This window comes from Pan troglodytes, chromosome 5, assembly GCF_028858775.2.
Source record: "Pan troglodytes isolate AG18354 chromosome 5, NHGRI_mPanTro3-v2.0_pri, whole genome shotgun sequence".
NCBI classification, from domain to species: domain Eukaryota; kingdom Metazoa; phylum Chordata; class Mammalia; order Primates; family Hominidae; genus Pan; species Pan troglodytes.
Window position 1 is genome coordinate 62,960,776 of NC_072403.2, and position 20,037 is coordinate 62,980,812.

Below are 20,037 nucleotides of genomic sequence, written 5' to 3' on the forward strand. Positions count from 1 at the left end.
GACCATATTTTGGTGTATTGACATCTCTTTCCAATTAGTAGGAAATTGGTGTTTTGGCTTAGAGAATCAGTTTTCTCATAACAGGAATGAAAGCTTTTTATTTCATGAAACATATTTTAAAACTTAGAATATTGGTTTAACTGTTTTCCTAAACTGTTTTGCCATGCTTCTACATGTGCTTCTGCCCCTAAATTGTGTGGTATTGGGAATAGAATTCTTTAATTTTTAATTTTATTTTTATTTAATTTTTTATTTCTATTTCAGAGACAGGGTCTCACTCTTGCCCAGGCTGGAGTGCAGTGCTATGATCATAGCTTACTGCAGTTTTAAACTCGTGGGTTCAAGCAACCCTCCCTCCCCAGCCTTCCGAGTAGCTGGGACTACAGGTGCACTCCACCATGCCCAGCTTAGAATCCTTTATTTTTTGTTAGTGGTGCAATAGGGCATGAGAATGATGGTTTACTAGTTGATGGATAGAACAAATGCAAATAAAAATACCTTGTAATTACAGGACCATACACAGTTATAGTTGTTAAAGATATAAGTAGTAATTATAAATATTATACCAAATTATTTTTTCTTGATATTTTTATTATAAACATAACTTCTTTTGAGAAATTGGTAATTTATTTTTGGTCAGTGTTACAAAGTATTCACAGATGGGGTAATAGAGGTAGTCCATTTTCTCTTAAGGAAGAAAATATGTGTTATTTCAGGAACTCAGGTAATAAACATTGATTTAAAAATAGTATTTATGTTTTGAACTACCTCACAATTATAGTGCCTGTACAGCCAGTTGTGTTTAGAGAACCAAGTGTACCTCACTCAGTTTTCCCATCTGTTAAATGGGATAATACTGATAATTCAATATCTCACCTTGTAAAGTAATTTGGGGGATTAAGTGAAATAATGTACATGAAAAGCTTTGCACAAGGCATGGTACAGGGCTCAATAAATGTTATTGATTCTTAGTCAAATAAATGGAGTACTAAATGTTTTACTTCTGTAAGCTCATTATCATGGAAGTTTTTCCATATTCACTGAAAATTAGCTAGTGTACACTATTGGTGTATAAATAATCTTTTCCTTTGGGGTACATGTCTGTCCTTATTTTTCCACTCAATCTCTGCCATTTTAGTGATTTTCAACATGATTCCCCTTCTCATTCTACTCTGTCACTTAAAGCTCAGTAATTATTTGTTGAATGTATAAATATTCTAAATGACTTCTGTTTTTTCTCAATTTTGGATTTTCTGTGATACTTTTTTTTTCTTTTTTTTTTTTTTTTAAAGAGATAGGGTCTCAGTCTTGCTTAGGCTGGAGTGCAGTGGCATAATCATAGCTCACTGCAGCATTGAACTCCTAGGCTCAAGCAATTCTGCTGCCTCAGCCTCCCAAATAGCTGGGACTACAGGCACGCACTACTGTGCCCAGCTAATTTATTTTATTTTTGTAGAGATGAGGTCTCACTGTTCTCTCCAGGATGGTGTCAAACTCCTGGACTCAAGTGATCCTCCGTCATCGGCCTCCCAAAGTGCTGGGATTATAGGCGTGATCTACCACGCTCGTCTGGATTTTCTATCCATATTTTCCTTTTTTTCTTTTCTCTTAGTGTGAATCATATAAAATTATTGTTCTTCAGTAGTTGAAAAATGTTTGCATATTGGTTTAATGGTTCACTGCAAGAATAAATTTCTGATAACCTTATTTGTCCTTACTCCTTCCCTTTAAATATTACTGCAGCTTTTTGTTGTTGTTGTTGTTGAGACAAGAGTCCCTCTCTGTTGCCCAGGCTGGAGTGCACTGGCGTGATCTCAGCTCTCTGCAACTTCTGCCTCCTGGGCTAAAGTGATTCTTGTTCTTCGGCCTCCTGAGTAGCTGGGATTACAGATGTGCACCACCACGCCCAGCTAATTTTTGTATTTTTAATAGAGACAGAGTTTTGCCATGTTGGCCCAGATGGTCTCGAACTCATGGCCTCATGTGGTCCACCTGCCTTGGCCTCCCAAAGTACTGAGATTACAGGCATGAGCCATCCTGCCTGCAGCTATTTTTAAATTATGTTTTTGATCATTTTCTTTCTTCTTTTCTTTCTTTCTGTTTTTTTTTTTTTTTTTTTTTTTGAGATGGAGTTTCGCTCTTGTCACCCAGGCTGGAGTGCAGTGGCACAGTCTTGGCTCACTGCAACCTCTGCCTCCCGGGTTCAAGCGATTCTCCTGCCTCAGTCTCCTGAGTAGCTGGAATTAGAGGCGCCCACCACCATGCCTGGCTAATTTTTTGTATTTTTAGTGGAGACAGGGTTTTACCATGTTGGCCAGGCTGGTCTCAAATTCCTGACCTCAGGCGATTCGCCCACCTTGGTCTCCCAAACTGCTGGGATTACAGGCATGAACCACCGTGCCCAGCCTGTAAGATAATCTTATTTTTTTCCAGCCCATTTTACTTTTTACCTTGCATCCTGTCATCTTTCATCTTCTTCTTTACTTTCTGTGCATGGGAACTCTCCCTCTGTGTATTTCTGGTTACGGGGGGGGGGGGGGGTAGGGGGACGCTTTTGTGTTTTGCTATTTCTGTGGACCTATAATGAAGGTTCCTAATGCATATTTCTTGTAGAGAGCAAAGTAAGATGATTATATCAATGGGAAAAGCTATCATATTTTAATTTGTCTTCTTGGATCGAACATACAATTTTCAGTCTTTTTTTTTTTTTTTTTTTTTTTGTGACAGAGTCTTGCTCTGTTGCCCAGGCTGGAGTGCAGTGGCACCATCTCAGCTCACTGCAGCCTGTGCCTTCTGGGTTCAAGCGATTCATCTGCCTCAGCCTCCTGGGTAGCTGGGTCTACAGGTGCCCGCCACTACACCCTATTCCTATTTTTAGTGGAGACAGGGTTTCACCATGTTGGCCAGGCTGGTATTGAACTCCTGACCTCAAGTCATCTACCCACCTCTGCCTCCCAAGGTGCTGGAATTACAGGTGTGAGCCACCGTGCATGGCCTACATTCTTCATACCAGATGTAGATTTTAAAGTAGGTGATTCAGCTCTGTTTACCATATATTGGAGAGTATTGCTTCCTCTGTTTCTTTATTTTTTACTTCTGTGTTTATAGTTTGAGCAAAAATCTCAATTCCTTTGCTACAGATCCCTGCCCAGTTTTGCCCTCTCGTTTTATCTTGGTATCTGAATTAGTACCCAAAAGATGGCAGTTTCTTGGTTGAGCAGAAGTCATAGCCTAGGGGAGAAAGAAGCTATCTTTGAGACTGGATGCCTATTCTAGGGAAGATCATTATCTAGATCTCAGCTTCTGTCTCCAGCAGTCAACTTTCTACATCCTACAAAATCCTTTCCTCAGCTATTATTTCTTCTGTGTTCCTTTGTTTCCAACATACTGGATTTCTCAAAAGAATATGGCCTTTTCTACTGCATTCTCTAGTGTTTTAGAGCCTGGCTTCTGTGCTCACTACTTTCTTGAAAGTTGCTCTCTCAAAGACATTTAAAAAATGTCTGGTTGCCACATTCAGTGGCATTTTATTGTTGCCGTGTTTCTGGCCACATTTAACACTGACAGCTTTTTATTGAGGCAATATGATAGTTCAGTTTAGTTCTAGAGTTTAATAGTCTTCTAGGGGAGCAACTCTCAAGTCTTTATTTCCAGGTATGTTCATACTTCCCAGATTACAGGCCTGCATTTCCAGCTGTCTGCTAGATACACCCTGTGTACCACTGTTACTTCAGCCCATAGGAATGTCAGCTTTCTGTTTCTGCTTTCCAAAGTTATACTAATGGCATTACTATTCTTATAGTCACCTGAGGTTAAAAACTTAGAGATCACTGACTCCTTGTTTTGTTTTTTAAATAATCTTTTAAATTTGTTTTTATTTATATATTTATTATTATTATTATTATTATTATTGGGATAGTCTTGCTCTGTTGCCCGGGCTGGAGTGCAGTGGCGTGATCTTGGCTCACTGCAACTGCTGCCTCCCAGGTTCAAGCAATTCTCCGGCCTCAGCCTCCTGAGTAGCTGGGACTACAGGCACACACCACCATGCCTGGCTAATTTGTACGTTTTTAGTAGAGATGGAGTTTTACCATGTTGGTCAGGCTGCTCTCGAACTCCAGCCTGGCCAACATGGTAAAACCCCATCTGTACTAAAAGTACACAAATTAGCCAGGCATGGTTCTAACCTCAGGTGATCCCCCACCTTGGCCTCCCAAAGTGGTGAGATTACAGACATGAGCCACCACACCCGGCCTAATAATCAATCTCTTTTAGTTTTCCATTTTACTTGTATTCTCTTGTATATCCACTACCATACTCTTCTTGCCATCACCACCATTATCATGTGCCTATACTGATTATCTTGCTTTCCCTGCTCTCCATACTCCTCTATGTGATTGATCTTGAAGCACAGTTCTCATGTTATTGTCTTATTATTATTTTTTATTTTCTTTTGCCTATTGAATAAAATCTAGGCTTTTAAGCCTGACATTCAAGGCCTGGTTGATGAAGAAATTGGCATGGATGGAAAGAAAGAATGGAAAAGAATTCAGGTTTGATGCTTGACTCTGCAGTGGTGGATGATGAAGCTGAGCTATAAGTCAAATAATTCATTTTTGAACTTGGATATATTAACAGACTTTTGATACCAATTCTAGGTGTAAAGCACTGGATTATAATATTTGTGTCTTTGTAGCACTGGTCTTATATTAATTTTCCTTTCCCAAGTAATTGACATGGCCCTAATATTCTACAGGGGTGTAGGTGCTTCCTTTTAGGTCTTGTCATCATTTTACATTTATATATTTTGAATATTTTCCTCTGCTGCTTTTGTTCTGGTTATTTTCTGCTACCCACAAAGCTCCCTCTTCAGAGTAATTCTTGCCAGTCCCAACCAAAAAACACTGTAGGTTTAAATGCTAATTTGGTTTGAATAACTGTTAATGACTTCTAAATTTGCTTGATTGTTTATAGGAAGGACCATTACGACCTGTTCTTGAATACATTGATCTGGTCAGCAGTGATGATGAAGAGCCTAGCACCTCTTATACTGATGTAAGTACATTACATTTGATTTGTGTTTCTTCACTTGTGTCTTTTAAGAGGTATTCTCTAAAGAGAGTTACCAAATCAGGGAAGGCTGTGTTTAGAAATAGCCAGTTCTATTAGAATGGGCTAAAATAGGTAGTCCAAGGAGTCCTTTGCCCAGATCTCCTACTTCCAGTTTTTTTCCTCTACTTTGAATGAGCTTATGAAAAAAATGATAATATGACTCTGGGAAATTCAGAGCCTTAGAGGTGATATCTGATAAAATGGAAATGGAATAAAAACTACAAGCTTATTGATTCCTCTTTCCCTTCTCTTTTCCTTTACTCTCCTCAGGTGCCCTATACAACAGGATTCTTTTGTTCCAGAACCACATGACCACAGAAAATTTGTTTTCTCTTAGAAAAAAGGATATGTAGAGATCCTTTTAGGAATGGAAAGTGGGGGAAGGGTTTATAGGGGATATATTACTTCAGTCATCATCCCTTTAACCTTGTCTGTGCCCCACATATTTGGAGTTATTTATCTTACCTGTGATGTACTGGTTGTAGGTTTGACCCTTGGACCAATACTTCCCTTGCTCTGTGAATTGAACTAGTTGAGCCCTTTGTAACAGTCTTGCCTTTCATTTGTCCTTGCTTTAGCCCAAACTTCTGTTAATGAGCTGTTTTCATCTTGGATTAGAAAACTCTTAGTTATTGTTCAGAGTGGCCACAAACTTCTTGCTCTGTGATATAGGGGATTGAGACTTGGACTTGGAATCAGAATACCTGGGTTTGAGTCCCAGCTTTACTCTTTACAAATTCTGTGACTTTGGATAAATTAAGTAACCTTTTACCCTCCGTTTTTTAATCAAATAATACCTACCTCACAGGGTTGTTGTGAGGATGAAATGAGGTAACAAATTATAACTTCTTATAACTACAAACCATAAAGTAGGACTATACAAGTGGGAAGTTTTGTTATTTGTGGACAGTGAATGACAGAATTTTCAGAGGTGCCTAAAATGACTCTAATGGGGGAGTTTTAGATTTTTTTTTCTTCTCAGTGGAACTTTCCTTAAGTTCTCTTTGCCATCATTAGCTTCTTGCATATCTTGAGTAGAACTTAACATATCTTGAATGGGATATTTTTTTCTTTTATTCTTATGAGTGGTCTCACACAGGACCAAACAGCAGGCCAGCATAGCACCACGTGATCTGAGCTTGTGTTTACTCTCTCCTTTTTCATAAACAGAGTTCCAGATTAAGGCCAGTAGTTGATTTTGGGTCTTTGGGGTAGTGAAGCTTGTGGATTTGACTTCTCTGATTCCTTTTGCTGACCTTGAGTGGATTGTATCTTTCACTGTTAATTATAATAATTTAAAAATTGAGTTCTACTTACTGGACATGAATCTCTGCACTTGAAAGTTAACATATTAAAAGCATATTTTTTTTCTTCCTTGGTTTTCTTGTTCATGTGGATAACCCAGAGAATGCCTGAATCTAAGGTGCCATCCTCTGAGAATCATCGCCCAGAAATGTGCTCTAGCTGCAATGTTCCTCTTCCCATTGGAGATAGCAGCTCCTTCTCTGGGAGTTGTTCCAGCAGTCCAGAAAGGATAGTTTCTCAAACTTCCTCTGTTGAGAACCCATTGGAGAACCAGAAAAATGATCAAAATAATTCAGATACTAAGATCTCTGAGACAGAGACCCTTAAATCATCACAGAATTTTCAGACTCTGCCTTCATCTCCACTTCTGGTCCCCCAAGAATCTTTGGCCTCTTCTGAGGTCAAAGAGAATTTACGTATAGATTCTTCTTCAGCTTCACAGCATGGACGGGATGCCATCCTCTATCTCCAGACACAAGTAGCTGAAATGTCCCGAGTGATACGTGATCTGCAGTCCAGGAGCTGTTTTAGATTTCATCATTCTAGGCCAAGTGAGAACTCCTCAGTTCCTTGGGACATCTCCACTTCTAAAGAGGAAAATTTATCCACAGTTGAAGAAGAAACTGATTACAAATCACCATCAGCTGATGACAAAGGGCAGCCATCTGACCCCAGCCAATCTAGTTTCACAGGTCTTTTGAAGAGAATGGAACAAAGAGGTGTTATAAAAAGGGTGACATTGCAATCTGAAGTGGAGTCATGTGAAGGGAAACCTGATTGTGTGACTTCTAAAAAACGTTTGGTTCCTCCATTGCATCCTCTTCTGAGAATTGCCACCACTGAGGTTTTTAAAGACCCTGCTGATTGCCATCCTTCTTCCTTCATGGGACACAGGGTATATCCTGTGGCCAAGGACACCTCTCCTTTCCAACCAAACCCACCAGCTGAAGGCCCCATTGTAGAAGCATTAGAACACAGCAAAAGAGGAAACACAGCATCCCCTCTAGATTCTACCTCAAAAGAAATGGAGGTCATGGGTTGTAGGTTTTACCACGCAGCCTCCATTGCAGCCCGAGCTGCTAGCTACATGGCCTATATGACTCAATATCAGCGTAAACTCTGGGAAGACATGGAAGATCTGGTTCATGACCCAGAGTTTGATCGTGGAAAAGCAAGATGCATAATATCTGATGGTATGGATGCAGGCCTTTGGCAACTTTGTACTACTAGGGACATAATGGACTCTGTAGTCAGAGTTATGGCCATGGCCATAGACTATAGAAGGCAGGCCTGGCTTCGACTTACATCTCTCACTAAGAAAACCCAGGAGAAGATCTCCCACTTGCCCTTTGATGGTACTTCCCTTTTTGGACAAGATGTGAAAGCTGTTGTTGCAGAAGACAACAGCATAAAAGAAAATGACTATAAAGATCACAAATACTATAATCAGCATCGATACTTTTATAGTCATGATCAGAAAGCACATTATCACAATAGAGGATACTCCAAAGGGGATTGGTACAAACCTCGAAACCACCCCTATAGATATAGAAAGAAGGGAGACTCTCCAGAACGCCATGGATACAAGAATTAATAACCTGTTTAATGTTCAGCAGAATAGTCATTCAAGATCCTAACTATTTTACTTGTTCCTCCTTGTACAAATAGGATCTACAGGTAGGAGATCATCTCAAAAACTGAATGCATGTCTGGAATGATCACAGCTGACATTTGAATTCTAGACTTTTGAAATGAAGTATATAATAAAGAAACTCATGACTTATTGGCCAAGTGAGCAGTGGAGACTTTCTTGAAAGGGTTGGACAAATGTTTATCCTTTATTTCTGGTCCAAAAATAAGTGTGGAGGAGGACCACTCAGGAATCTGAATCCTCTTGTGATTAAAGAAAAATATAAAGATGTGTTCCTCAGGAAAATCTTATTTGTAAACTGAGGACTAGCAGATTTTGAATCTAGAAATAATACTAGATGTCTGTTTACTAAGACCAGAGGTAAATCCTTAACTTTTAGGTTATCAGTGCTTCCTTGTTCAGGCTTCAGTTTGACAGATCTTCACAAAATGACACATCTGTTAAAATGTCTTTATGTCAAGATGGTCAACTCACCAAGAGTTCATACTACTGTCAAGCTCTGTGAGACTTCAGAATCAGCCATGAAGCTTTGTGTCAACTGGAATTCAAATCAAATTTTGCCAAATACAGTTTGCTTCCCCTTGGAATGGCTAGATGTCGCAGGTCTATTATGGACACCAACTGGAAAAAGACTTCTACCTGTAACATCTCTGTAGAAATTGCACAGTAACTATCTTCATCAAGACTTTGATGGCCACCATACCATCACTACTCATAAAGCTACATGTGAGAGAATTCTTTGTTGTTATCAATCCTAATAGTCTTTGACCTATCAAGCTCTCGTATCAAGCTGTAAGACTGAGTCATGGTAGTCTCTCACTGTAAGCTGGGCCTTTCACCAAGATGGCCTTCTTAAACAACCTACCTTCTAAACATTTAATTCTTTTGAGCTTGATAGTGCATCACACTCTAAATACTAATACGCACATCAGTGCCCTGGAAATAAAGGATGTTACACGATCCAGGCATGCAAATCTGAACTCCTAAGACCAAGAATTCCAAACATGCCTGACAATCTTGTCCCCTTATTGTAATAAAGAGGGATACCATCAGTCTAGATTTTATTGAGAATCCTTAAGATTTAAAGCATAGCTGTGGATGTGGTGAAGAGAACAAGCCACACAGCTCTGTTTCTGGATATCTAAGTGATGATATCCATTAATGATTTGAAAGGCTGAAATCAAGATTTAAGTGATATGCTCTTGGTTAATTGGTTACTTAATTTAGTCAGATTCTTAGTGTAAGAGACAGCTTATCTTTTTGCTCCCAATTGGTCCCATTAATAGTTTTTCACCATACTGGAACTGGCAGCAGATACCTCAATTATATGTCCCACAGTATCTTCTCTTTAGACTCAAGGTATCAGCCCTTAGATCCATTTCTTCACAGCATGACATCAGGAATGGAGAATATGTCAAGTTTGAGGGGTCTGAATACATCACCTAGTATTATTTGCTTGGCAGCCAAAAACAGTTGTTTTTATTGACAGACTTAATTCTGTAACTTCTGCGTTTTTTCATCTGCTTGATCAAGGCATTTTGGATGTACTACTAATGGAATATGGCACTGTTTTACGGTTTATGTGGCTTCTGTTCTTGTCACAGTTGTTGCACAGTGGTAATTGACGTTTTCTCTGGTGCCACACTTTTTAATAATCTATTGGAAGCTCATTCCTCCTCCCCCATCATAACCATATTCAGCACCCATTTTAAAATCTACTTTTCTTCCTTATTTGTGCTACAGAGGTTGATGGCGTAAATTTTCCTACTTGGAAGAAATTACTTTATCAGTTAATTTCAGGGTACTGTATTGATCTTGTTTGTCCTATTTGTAGATTAAACTTGAACTAGTCTTAATAAAGGGGATATTGTTTTGCAAATTTAGCCCAGTCATATCAAGAGTTAATATTTATCTTATTTTTCTGTATTTTACTCAAAATTTTATTTCCACTTCTGTAGAAATAGGTCCATGCCAGTGTTCTCTACAAAGTGTCTTTCAAACTAAACTCCAGAAGAATATCGATTACCTGAACAGAAACAAAGGCCTAAGAAATCATACATTTTTGTACCTTATGTGTATTGCACCAATCAAGCAATCCCATGTGCTCTTGATATTGGCACTGTAGTTTTATCTTAGAGGACTTGCCACTGGAGAACTCAGTGGTGAGAGACCTTGGAAATGTTTTATGTGGCTGCACATAAGTGTTTCTGACTAGCTAAGGCTACTTCAGACTTTTCACTTTCCATTTGTCCCCTTTTCCTTCCCTGAATTAGATGCTATGTCATAAACTTGGTGGTTTTTGAAATACTCTTATTTCAAACCTTAAACTAAACCGAAGTAAGTTATGCCTGAGAATGTGTTTGTCTGAAACGATTTTGGCACTTCCCTTTAATATGCTTCCCCTTCCCTTTGCCTTTTAAATTGTGGTTAAAAAAAAGAAAAAAAAAAGGCACATAAAGCTGAGCACCTTAACCATTTTTTAAGCGTATGGTAGTGTTGACTATATTTGCATTGTTGCGCAGCTCCTCCATTCTTAAATATTTGTAAGATGATGTTGCTGTTCTCTTTTCCTCCTGTGATATTTATGTTGCCCAGTAATAAGTAAAAGTATCCTTTCTTAGTTACTCTAACTGATATGCCCAAGTGTCTCCTGATACTCTGTTTTCCTGGAAGTGTAAAGGTATTGGGAAATTATCAAATTGGTGACCAAGTAGTTCTGAAAGGATTTGACCGTTTAATAGGGATGGGGACAGAATGCAGATCAGGAAGAGGTTTTAGTAATAGATTAGTTTCTTGATTGCAAAAGAAATATCTTTAATGTGTTAATTTTTTATTATTTTAAAATCTCTGGCATACTTGAATGATAATGTTATAAAACTTAAAGTGAGGATTTGGTCTAGGGAGATTACCCCAATAGAATCAGAAACTCTTAGTCAGATAATAAATCCTCATATTATGCCTGCCATGTTCAGAACCTGCAACAAAATTCTCTACTAGGCCAACCTCTAACGTTTAAATACCTCTAGGTTTTCTAGGAGGCCTTGGAATAGTTGCAAGTTTAATGATCTGGTATTCTCAAAAAGGATGTATCTAATGATCTTGATTCTTCAAAATGTTATTTCTTGATTAGATATACAATGTATACAGAGACAATATGGTTTCTTGTAGTTACTGTGTATAGAGAAGTACTGTTTCCATTTTTATATGAAGTGCCTTTTTAATTCTACACTTTTCTTTAAAACTTAAACTTTGATGTCTTGCATATATTGCTGGTGATATTTATGTGAATTTTGTACAGTGATTTAATCTTGTAGTTTATTACTCTATCATTTGTACAATTGCACTATCTAAATGTACTCCCTTCTGAATGTTAATTTGTTTTCTTTATAGCACTGTTGATTCATTTCAGAAGGTTATAGAGTATACCTCCCTCCCCCTTATTTAACTAACTAGACAGTAGTTCCTTTTTGTTATTAGTGAGTGGCTAATTTTGGGGGGCCTTAAGGCAGCTTTGTTTTCTATAGATATGCTCTAGGTTTTCTGATTGTCTCGTATCTAACCTTGTTCTTAGCCATGATAACACAACTTATATTTGATAAGTGGATGTGTTTACTTGGTTAGAATAAGCAAGGACATTTTTAAAAAGCAGTAAATTTGCTGACACTTTTATCTTTTTTTAAAAGAATGAATGACAGCTTCCTTATCAGTATAAGTACATTTAAACTTTTTTTTTTTAAACCGTGTGGCAGCTTCTTTATCAATCAGTATAATTCCATTTATTTACTTAGCCCTCAAAATGACATTTTGAAGGGAGCATAAACTCATTCAGGCTACTTGGACAGTATTTAGTATTCTATATTAGTACTACACTAATAATTTACTGAGTGCTACCTAAGTGACCTGATTGATAATGTCCTTAAGGACCTGATACATCCAGGATAACCTCTCAGGTACTGTAAACAAGGAGGTTGAAAAAGACACATTCCGGAATCCCTTTGTCTGGTAAAATTGGATACTGATGTGGATGGACATGACATTCATTATTCTTGAAGATATAACTAGTTGACTGGGATTCTGATGAAGGTTTGAAATTATCGATTAGATCTTTGTAGAAGTAGTTTAAAGATTGCAATAAGTGAAATCTTTTTTTTTTTTTTTTTTTGAGACAGAGTTTCGCTCTTGTTGCCCAGGCTGGAGTGCAATGGCACGATCTTGGCTGACTGCAACCGCCACCTCCCGGGTTCAAGCAATTCTGTCTCAGCCTCCCGAGTAGCTGGGATTACAGGCATGTGCCACCATGACCTGCTAATTTTGTATTTTTAGTAGAGACGGGGTCTCTCCATGTTGGTCAGGCTGGTCTCAAACTCCTGACCTCAAGTGATCCGCCCGCCTTGGCCTCCCAAAGTGCTGGGATTATAGGCGTGAGCCACCGCGCCTGGCTGTGAAATTTTTTTTTTTTTTTTTTTTTTTTATGTGAGGCATATTTTGCCACAGTCTCGCACTGTTTAGGTTCTTTTGTCTTTTGGAATTCATCATTCTGTATTTAATGTTAGTGGCTAGTCCAATAATTGTCTCGTCTGTATGCATCTTATGCATGTGATTCAATAGACTAGATCGATTCTGTGTGGTTTATCATAGTAGATACACAAACCAGTCTTTATTTTTTACTTAAGAAAATATATAAGTGGAAGTTATCAGTAAACTGGTGATTATTGTATTGAATGCATATCTTTTTATTATTTTTCCAGATATATTGAGTTTTATAAACCATTAAAATATTATTTTATGAAATTTCCCTTCCTGGATGAACAGAATATTGTTTTATTAAATCTTCTCTTATTAGTGGAATATTTTTTACTTCTTTGTCTTTTCATTTACTTGTTTTTTGTTATAATGAAAACTTTAGTAGTGTTTGGTACCATTGAGATAACTTATTACTGGAAATTTTGTTTGCTTCCTGTGGGATATATCTGGAAGTGGTCATAGTCCAACCATGTCCTTTTGATGTTGTTAGCATATCAGTTATTCTATGTATTAATCTTTTCTTCTCCTGTATTCAACACATCTTTCTGAAAGGATGTCTGATCTTCCCATAATCGCTTCGATGTAGATGATATTTTTTATTCTATCAGTGTATACTAGACAGGATTTTGATGTGGCTTTGTGTTTGTATATTTAAATACCATGTCTTTAAAGCATTATTAGAAGAGATATTCTAGTTTCTTCTAATGTCCCTTTTAAAAAAAATATAGCCAGTCCAGTATCTCAAACTACTTTGATTTTTGAACTTAAATCAACTTTTAGTGCTACCTTGTTTAATGGTAGTATTATTTTCTCATCTCTACATGTTCACACAAGTTTATTATATATAGTTTATGGTCAGATGTATCTTATAAAAATTTTGAAGCCCATCCCCATGGATTTATTATAATACAGCTCTGATATATCTTAAAGTTAACCCGTTTTCCGTAGATGTTAAGGGCTTTACTGGTTGAGGTAACCTATTTCAAATGGTCTGTTGGGTTTTGTGATACCTTGTCAAGAATTCAATAAGAATTCTCAGGCTGTCTGTATTTTCTTTTAGGACTTTGGAGATCTCTCAAGTTGTACTGTTTTCTAGTATTCCTGAGTATATTCCTTTGGTAACGTGAAAGTAAATAGTTTATATTTGATGATTTTTTTTTTTTTTTTTTTTTGAGACGGAGTCTTGCTCTGTCACCCAGGCTGGAGTACAGTGGTGAGATCACGGCTCACTGCAAGCTCTGCTTCCCGGGTTCATGCCATTCTCCTGCCTCAGCCTCCTGAGTAGCTGGGACTACAGGTGCCCGCCACCACACCCGGCGAATTTTTTGTATTTTTAGTAGAGATGGGGTTTCACCGTGTTAGTCCAGGTGGTCTCAATCTCCTGAACCTTGTGATCCACCCACCTTGGCCTCCCAAAGTGCTGGGATTACAGGCGTGAGCCACAGTGCCTGGCCTGTATTTGGTGATATTTTTAAAAATTCTACTTTGACCTTAAGTGCTTCAAGAATTGTGTTCAGTTAGTAGTCCTTTTGTAAGACTAACTTTCATATGCCATCTTTGCTCCATGAGCTATCATAGTACTGTTTTCTTTCATTACCCGTAAGAGTGGCTCTATCACAGCATTTACTGTTAACGGCTACAGTTAGACCTCTTGTTAACTCCTACTTTTATTTGTGATGGCTGTGTTTCACACTACCTTGATTTATAAATGTAGTAATGTGTTAAATAACTATATGTTGTGGTCCCTTAATAGCTCTTTTGATTGGTGAGGTAACAGTGATGTGGATGATGAAATAAAAACGTTTCCCCAAGTCACTAAACACAGTTTTCAATTCATTTTTTTTTTACATATTTAATTTACATCTAACTACTGTTAGGTATGCAGCCCGTTCCTTTTTGCCTTCAGTAGAATATAGTTATATAAGTAGTCTCATTTAGATTCTTGGGACAGAACGGCCTGTGTATTGATCTTTCTTTAATGGCTTGGAACAGCTTCTATATATTCTGACAGGTCTTGGAAGCATGTTAATATCCGTGTGTCTAATTGTCATCTTCCTGCCTGGGAAGGCAGTAGAAGAAAGAATCTACATTTGTATAGTCTGTAGTACAGGCTCTGTGCTGGTTGCAAGGCACTCTTGAGAGAAATTCATTCTTATTTTGCAGAAGAAGAATTGAAACTTCATTGAGTCATTAAGCAACTTGCTCAGGTGGTGGAACTGAGCTTTAAATATGGACTTTTTCCAGTCTCAATTCAGCATTATACTAGGCTGCCTCCATGTGTTTTTCAAAGCCCCATTCAAGTTTTACTTCTATGGTAAACTAATTTTACATACACAAATCTTTTCATTTTCTGAACTTCCTTTATGGCTTTACTGTCACCCCACTAGTATTTGATGTCTTAGCTATTAACTAATTCCTGATTATTTCACTTGTCACATCAGGAACCCTATCCTCTTAGTTCTCGCATTGAGATTTCACTGTGCTGGACTAAGATTATTCTTGATTCGTAGTCATTGGTTTCTGTTTCCATTCATTTTCAGCACTGATTATGTTAATCGTATTGCTTGAGTTTTTTCTTTGTTCTATGTTGCTTATTACATTCATTTTGTTTCATATACACACATTTTTTTTTTAACTGGCATTTTGAGGATATTGGTTTAATGGAAGGAAAAAGGAATGGTGCAAAGCACATGGTATTTGAATTCCAAAGACCTTGACCCTCAGCATTAGCAAGTCACTTGTTTTGTGAGCCTCAGTTTTCTTACTCTCAAATGAGGTAATATCCGAAAGTACTTTGAAAACACACTAAAGCCCGATACAGATTTCCTTTTTCAGGTAATTGTGCTGTTTCTATTCATATTGGATATGGTATTCTATGGTATTGGCTATAGATACATACATTTTAAAATGTTATTTAACAGCATGTAAATGTTCATTTCATGCCATGTGATCATGTTCCCCTTTATGATTTTTTAAGGCTGTCTTACAAGCCTAACAGTGTACTAAGTCATTAAAAGATATATTTAAAGTAAAATAGTCTCTTTTCTCAAGTACAAGCTAAGAAATGCTCATAATAATAAAATAAGAGAATGTAGAATGAGGAGTTAGAGTGTATATGTATGTGTATACAATTTTTGATAGATGGTATTTTGTTATTTCGTATCTGTGTTGAAAACAGTCTTTTAGTTTGTCAAACATCTTTTTCAGTACCTGCTATGTGCAGGCAGGTATTGAGAAAGGTCTGAGAATACTGAGGGTTAATAAGAGATGGTATATTCTCCAGAGAAATAAATACCACTAAAGTATAAGAGCAGATGTCCTTTTTGGAAGAATGCCTGTGGTGATGGAATAAGAAAAGCCATATAGAGGGGTGAGGAAAAGCTTTTCTTACCAAGTGTGTGAGCTGAGTTTTGGAGGATGATTAGGCAAGAGTTAGTTGGCCTGGTGGAGAAACAGGAGCCAGACATTCAGCTGGAGGAACAGGAGTGTGGAACAGTGTGGGTAACATAATGGGGTGTGTCTGGTTTCAGAATTATAAGAAATAGTCTTTAGGGGGAACAGAAATGAAGGAGACTAAATAGATGATGATAAATTATCTGTGAATATGTACTGGTTCCTACATATTCAAAGTGTGCTAAGTTTGTATAGCCATTACTTGTAAGGTTCTAGGAGTTGTCTCTCTAGGGGTTGGTTTGTACCATAGTCCATTATGTACATCTAGAACAATTCTTTCTTTCCCGGAACTGAGCCCAAGGTGGGCTTTCTACAGTGCACCTCTGGCTCTGGGGCAGCTCAAGCAATCAGAAAGAACTGAGGCACTGGTAGAAAACAACTCTGAGGATGAACAGGATAATGTTCCTGAAGTGGAATGTGGTATCCCTTCATGGTTAAATGGTTGCATACTTCAGGGTCACCTATGGAAAGGTGTCCTCAGGGTAGCTAAAAGTGGTTAATTTCCTTGTGTTTTGACTTACAGATCATTTCTAGGTGGACTTGGGGAAAATAAAGATACTTATAAAAATATTGCTTCATTGGCATTTGGAGGTGTTGTATTGAAGGAGGAAGTGGGTTCCTATCACCAGAACCCTCTCTAGGTGTTTCAGATAGGAAACTGGGTTGTAGACCTTGTCCCAGTAATATCTCCAGCAGCTCCAACACATTTTGTCAACTTCGTGTTCGTTTTTTAAGTTTTTTTCCTTGCTGTTGGCCACCTTTACCTTCTTTTTTTTTTTTTTTTTCCTTCTTTTTCCTTTATTTTTTGAGACAGTCTCACTCTGGCGCCCAAGCTGGAGTACAGTGGGGTCATACCGGCTAACTGCAACCTCCACCTCCCAGGTTCAAGCGATTCTCCTGCCTCAGCCTCCCAAGTAGCTAGGATTACAGGCGCATGCCACCATTCCTGGCTAATTTTTTGTATTTTTAGTAGAGATGGGGGTTTTGCCATGTTGGCCAGGCTGGTCTCGAACTCCTGACCTCAAGTGATCTGCCCACTTTGGCCTCCCGAAGTGCTGGGATTGCAGGCGTGAGCCACCGTACCAGGCCCCATTCCCACTTTTACTTTTATTTTCTCTACAGTTCATCCTTTTTTTTTTTTCCTTCTGTGCCAGAGGTGGAACAGTGGCACTCAGGGTTAAAAAACTCCTTTTTGCTTTGTCACACTTCATATTCAGAGTTACTGTGTTTTTTTTGTTTGTTTGTTTTTTGTTTGTTTGTTTGTTTCTTGAGATGGAGTCTCACTCTGTCGCTGAGGCTAGAGTGCAGTGGTGCGATCTTGGCTCACTGCAACCTCTGCCTCCCGGGTTCAAGCGATTCTCTTGCTTCAGCCTCCTGAGTAGCTGGAATCGCAGGCACCTGCCACCACACTCAACTAATTTTTGTATTTTTAGTAGATACAAGATTTCACCATGTTGGCTAGGTTGGTCTTGAACTCCTGACCTCAGGTGATCCACCTGCTTCGGCCTCCCAAAGTGCTGGCATTATGGTTGTGAGCCACCACGCCTGGCCGTATATTTTAAAAATCTCTTAAGGTCCAGTTACTGTTATATTTTGGTCCTGTACTGAAGGAGGATGTAAGTCATTTTCCTAAAATGATTTTTATAGAGATAGATGTTGGCAGTTTACTCAAAAGAGAATATAGGAAAATCTTTTTTAACAGGTTTGGTGGGACTAGCCTTATTAACTGAATAAAGTACTTTACAGAATGGAGTATATCTATATGTGTGTTTTAAGATTTGTTCATACAAAGCAGATGTTCTGTGTACTTTGTATTTGTAAACAACTAATTGGGGGTGGGAAGGAGATTGCTTTGTAAAAAGAGGGTTTCCTGGTTCTAAAGCTTTGCTGCTGGAGATGGTAAGATGGTAAATAAATATTGTACTGTTATGCTGCGTTTATCTCTTCTGCTTTATCTGTATTTGCATATAAAATTATTGAGAAAAACCATTGCTTTTCAAAGTGTTATTTGGGATACGGGTTTGAGTTATATAAGTTGAGTAGAAGGGGCTTCTGGTAAACAGAACTTTGGGGGGTGGTGCAAACTTCAGACCAAACTATGAATTGAAGCTTTAGGATGGGCAATAATAAGCGGACTTTGAAATTGGGTTTCTATGAAGTAATCCATTTGTTGCAGGAATTCTGTTCAAACCAAATGCGCTAGTCAGATACCGTGATAATGTGCAAAGTTAATTCTTTTGCAGTTGGTTGTTCCTTTGAGCTTTCTTTGAACTTGGAGTCCCTTACATATAAGATAGAGGTGATGAAAGAAATAGTCTCCAGTTGGTACTCCTCTGGATCATCAGTGCCAGCTGATGTTCAGGGAGATATTATGACTGTAAATAAACCTGCCTTGGATTGTTTTGTGTATATCCCCTCACCTTATTCCTTACCTTCTTCCCTCCTACAAATTGCATCTTTTTCTATTACTGGCTTTTTCAGTAGGCAGAAAGTGCCTATGATGAGTGAGATAGGAAACTGGGTTGTTGTGGTCACTTCTCTGGGTAGTAACTGTTCTTGCAGAGTGCTTTCTTCCTAGGTTATATCACCGTGTGTGGTATATGGAGCAAAATTGTTCCATTTCACAGAGAGGTCTAGTGACTTCATGTTCATAATATATTCATATTTCTATTAAAGTAATTTTGTAGAAAATATAAAATGGAAGCTTTTTGGTTCATCAAGAACTAAAGTGCTTTCTGAAATTAGTAATAATGATTTACAAATATAAGTCATTTCTTTATCATTAAAAAGCCACAAAGTAGTACAATGCTATGAGCTATTATAAAATAATTTCTTCTATGAAGCCCAGCTTTTTGTTCTTTTTTCTTTTTTTAAAGCCTTTATTTTAGGTTCAGGGGTACTTTTACAGGTTTGTTTTATAGGTAAACTTGTATCACGGGGGTATGGGGTACAGATTATTTTGTCACCCAGGTACTAAGCGTGGTAACCGATTGTTATTTTTCTGGTGCTCTCCCTCCTCCCTCATTCAGGCCCAATGTCTGCTGTTCCCCTATTTGTGCCCATTGGTTCTCATTATTTAGCTCCCACTTATAAGTGAGAACATGCAGTATTTGGTTTTCTGTTCCTGTGTTAGTTCACTAAGCCCTCCAGCTCCATCCATGTTCCTGCAGAGGACATGATGTCATTCTTTTTTTTTTTTTTTTTTTTTTTTTGGGCTATATAGTAGTCCGTCGTGTATATGTACTACATTTTCTTTACCTAGTCCTGCTTTTTAATATTGTTTTCTAGAAATTGCTTTGCAAAAGTAAAATCACTCCATTAATTCCGCATTCCCTTTGAGTTGATATTTGCAAACATTTAAAGTAACTGATTTAGCTAGTTATCACAATAAGTTACTCAGAGGTTCAACTTTTCGGTGAGTGATGTATGAAGAATAAAGTGAAAGATCTGCCTGAATTTAAGATTTGTAAAAAATATACTCATGGGTCTTCTAAGAAAAAATTTTTTTTTTTTTTTTTTTTTTTTTTTGAGATGGAGTCTTGCTCTGTCACCCAGGCTGGAGTGCAGTGGCGCAATCTCAGCTCACTGCAAGCTCCACCTCCCGGGTTCACGCCATTCTCCTGCCTCAGCCTCCTGAGTAGCTGGGACTACAGGCACCCACCACCACACCCGGCTAATTTTTTGTATTTTTAGTAGAGACGGGGTTTCACCGTGTTAGCCAGGATGGTCTCGATCTCCTGACCTCGTGATCCGCCCACCTCGGCCTCCCAAAGTGCTGGGATTACAGGCGTGATCATGCCACCGCGCCCAGCCGAAAAATTTTTTATAAAACAGTTTAGAGCCAGTTCTGTCTGGCATTTAGCTTCCTAAACCATACTACATTTTCAGGATTGAGAGTGAATTGTTCAAGAAATAGGCATTTGTAGATGAATTTTAACAGAAAGTTCATCTATGAAGTCATATACATTCATCTGAAGTTACTTAAGTAGAAA

At 38.1% G+C, this 20,037-nt stretch overlaps 1 protein-coding gene across 17 annotated transcripts in view; it reads left to right on the plus strand.

The window, feature by feature from the left end:
• Positions 1-20,037, plus strand: part of ZNF451 (zinc finger protein 451) — a 106,238-nt gene that overhangs the window by 30,507 nt on the left and 55,694 nt on the right. For 12 of the 17 annotated variants that reach the window (XR_010157721.1, XR_010157722.1, XR_010157725.1 and 9 more), the window contains one exon: positions 4,975-5,055. Coding sequence is in view for 8 of the 17 variants with exons in the window: in XM_016955731.4 (XP_016811220.3) it covers positions 4,975-5,055 (81 nt within the window). In the remaining 9 variants the exon portion in view is untranslated. Of the gene's footprint in view, positions 1-4,974; positions 5,056-5,382; positions 8,795-20,037 lie in introns of those variants that run through there. The other 5 variants (XR_010157723.1, XM_063812483.1, XM_024357246.3 and 2 more) reach the window with 2 other exon arrangements.